Genomic DNA, 1,148 nt, shown 5'->3' on the forward strand with positions numbered 1-1,148 from the left:
CCCATAATATAATTGATTCCATGTTATTTTAGCCTTTGGTTTCTATATCTTGATTCATACTCCTAGCTCAAAAATTATGGGGAAACAAGTTTGCATGAACGACAGTATTAGTTTATCTATGAATGCAGTAATTTGATTGGGTAATGGTTTGTGGAAGGGTGGAATACGAGCAAAACTAAATCATGTTTCCTGCTACCTAGAGTCCGGGTGATGAAATATGTTCTGAATGTTCTGTGAAGCAGTGCATAAAGGAACTTACGAGTATGAAATCATTTTTATGCAGTGCAATGCTAGCAAATGCAGATGAGAACGGCGAGGCGCATATCATGTTGTGCCGTGTTCTGTTGGGCCGGCCAGAGGCCATCCCGGCCGGGTCCTCCAAGCTCCACCCCAGCAGTGACAATTACGACAGTGCCATCGACAACATGCAGAATCCACAGTGGTATGTTGTTTGGGGCAAGGACATGAACATGAGGATCCTCCCAGAGTACGTCGTCAGCTTCAAGTGTCCCAACCTCCATCAGATGCAAGGTTAGTGAGTGCTCTGTCTGAATTGGTGTTGTAATTGTTCCGAGATGTGCCTGGATCTCATGTTATTATTCATTGAAATTTTGGGTTTCAGGATCATCGGGAGCGAACTCCACGCTAAAGAAGCCTTCACCGGTGGCTCATGACATGTTTCCGACGCTTCTAGCAGAGATCCAGTGGTTCATGCCATCTTCCAAGCTGCAGACATTGCAGGGGACCTACAATTGCTTCAAGGTAAATTGGTGGGGGTGCTTATTAGTATAGGGTGTGCCAATATAATAGCAATTACGGAAAGAAATCTAGAGAATTGGTCTCTGGCAGGGGGACTCTTGAGAATGGAAAACGGGGGAAGGGAGATGAGTTTGGGTGTCTTTTTTTATATATAGAAAAAGAGAGTGTGTTTTATCTGTAAGTGAAGTGTGTACGTGAAGTGCTTTTTATTGGCTAAGCCTAAATGATGAAAAAAAATAAAAAGAATCTTCCCAACCAAGCAACAAACTCTATTGATAAAAATCAACATAGTAAAAATAGTTAAAAAAATGTACATAGTTATATATTTATTCACACTTTCTAAAAACTGGTCAAATTTTCCTTAAAAACCAAAATAAAAAGTATTCACA

General features: G+C 40.8%; 1 protein-coding gene across 1 annotated transcript in view; it reads left to right on the forward strand.

Annotated features, from left to right (window-relative positions):
• Window positions 1–861, forward strand: part of LOC119346089 (probable inactive poly [ADP-ribose] polymerase SRO2) — a 1,301-nt gene extending 440 nt beyond the window's left edge. The window contains exons 2-3 of the mRNA XM_037615807.1: window positions 284–531; window positions 623–861. Of these exons, the coding sequence (XP_037471704.1) occupies window positions 284–531; window positions 623–792 (418 nt within the window). The 3' untranslated portion in view covers window positions 793–861. The remainder of the gene's footprint in view (window positions 1–283; window positions 532–622) is intronic.
• The last annotated feature ends 287 nt before the right edge of the window (window positions 862–1,148 follow it).

This window comes from Triticum dicoccoides, unplaced genomic scaffold (genome assembly GCF_002162155.2).
Source record: "Triticum dicoccoides isolate Atlit2015 ecotype Zavitan unplaced genomic scaffold, WEW_v2.0 scaffold38682, whole genome shotgun sequence".
NCBI lineage: Eukaryota > Viridiplantae > Streptophyta > Magnoliopsida > Poales > Poaceae > Triticum > Triticum dicoccoides.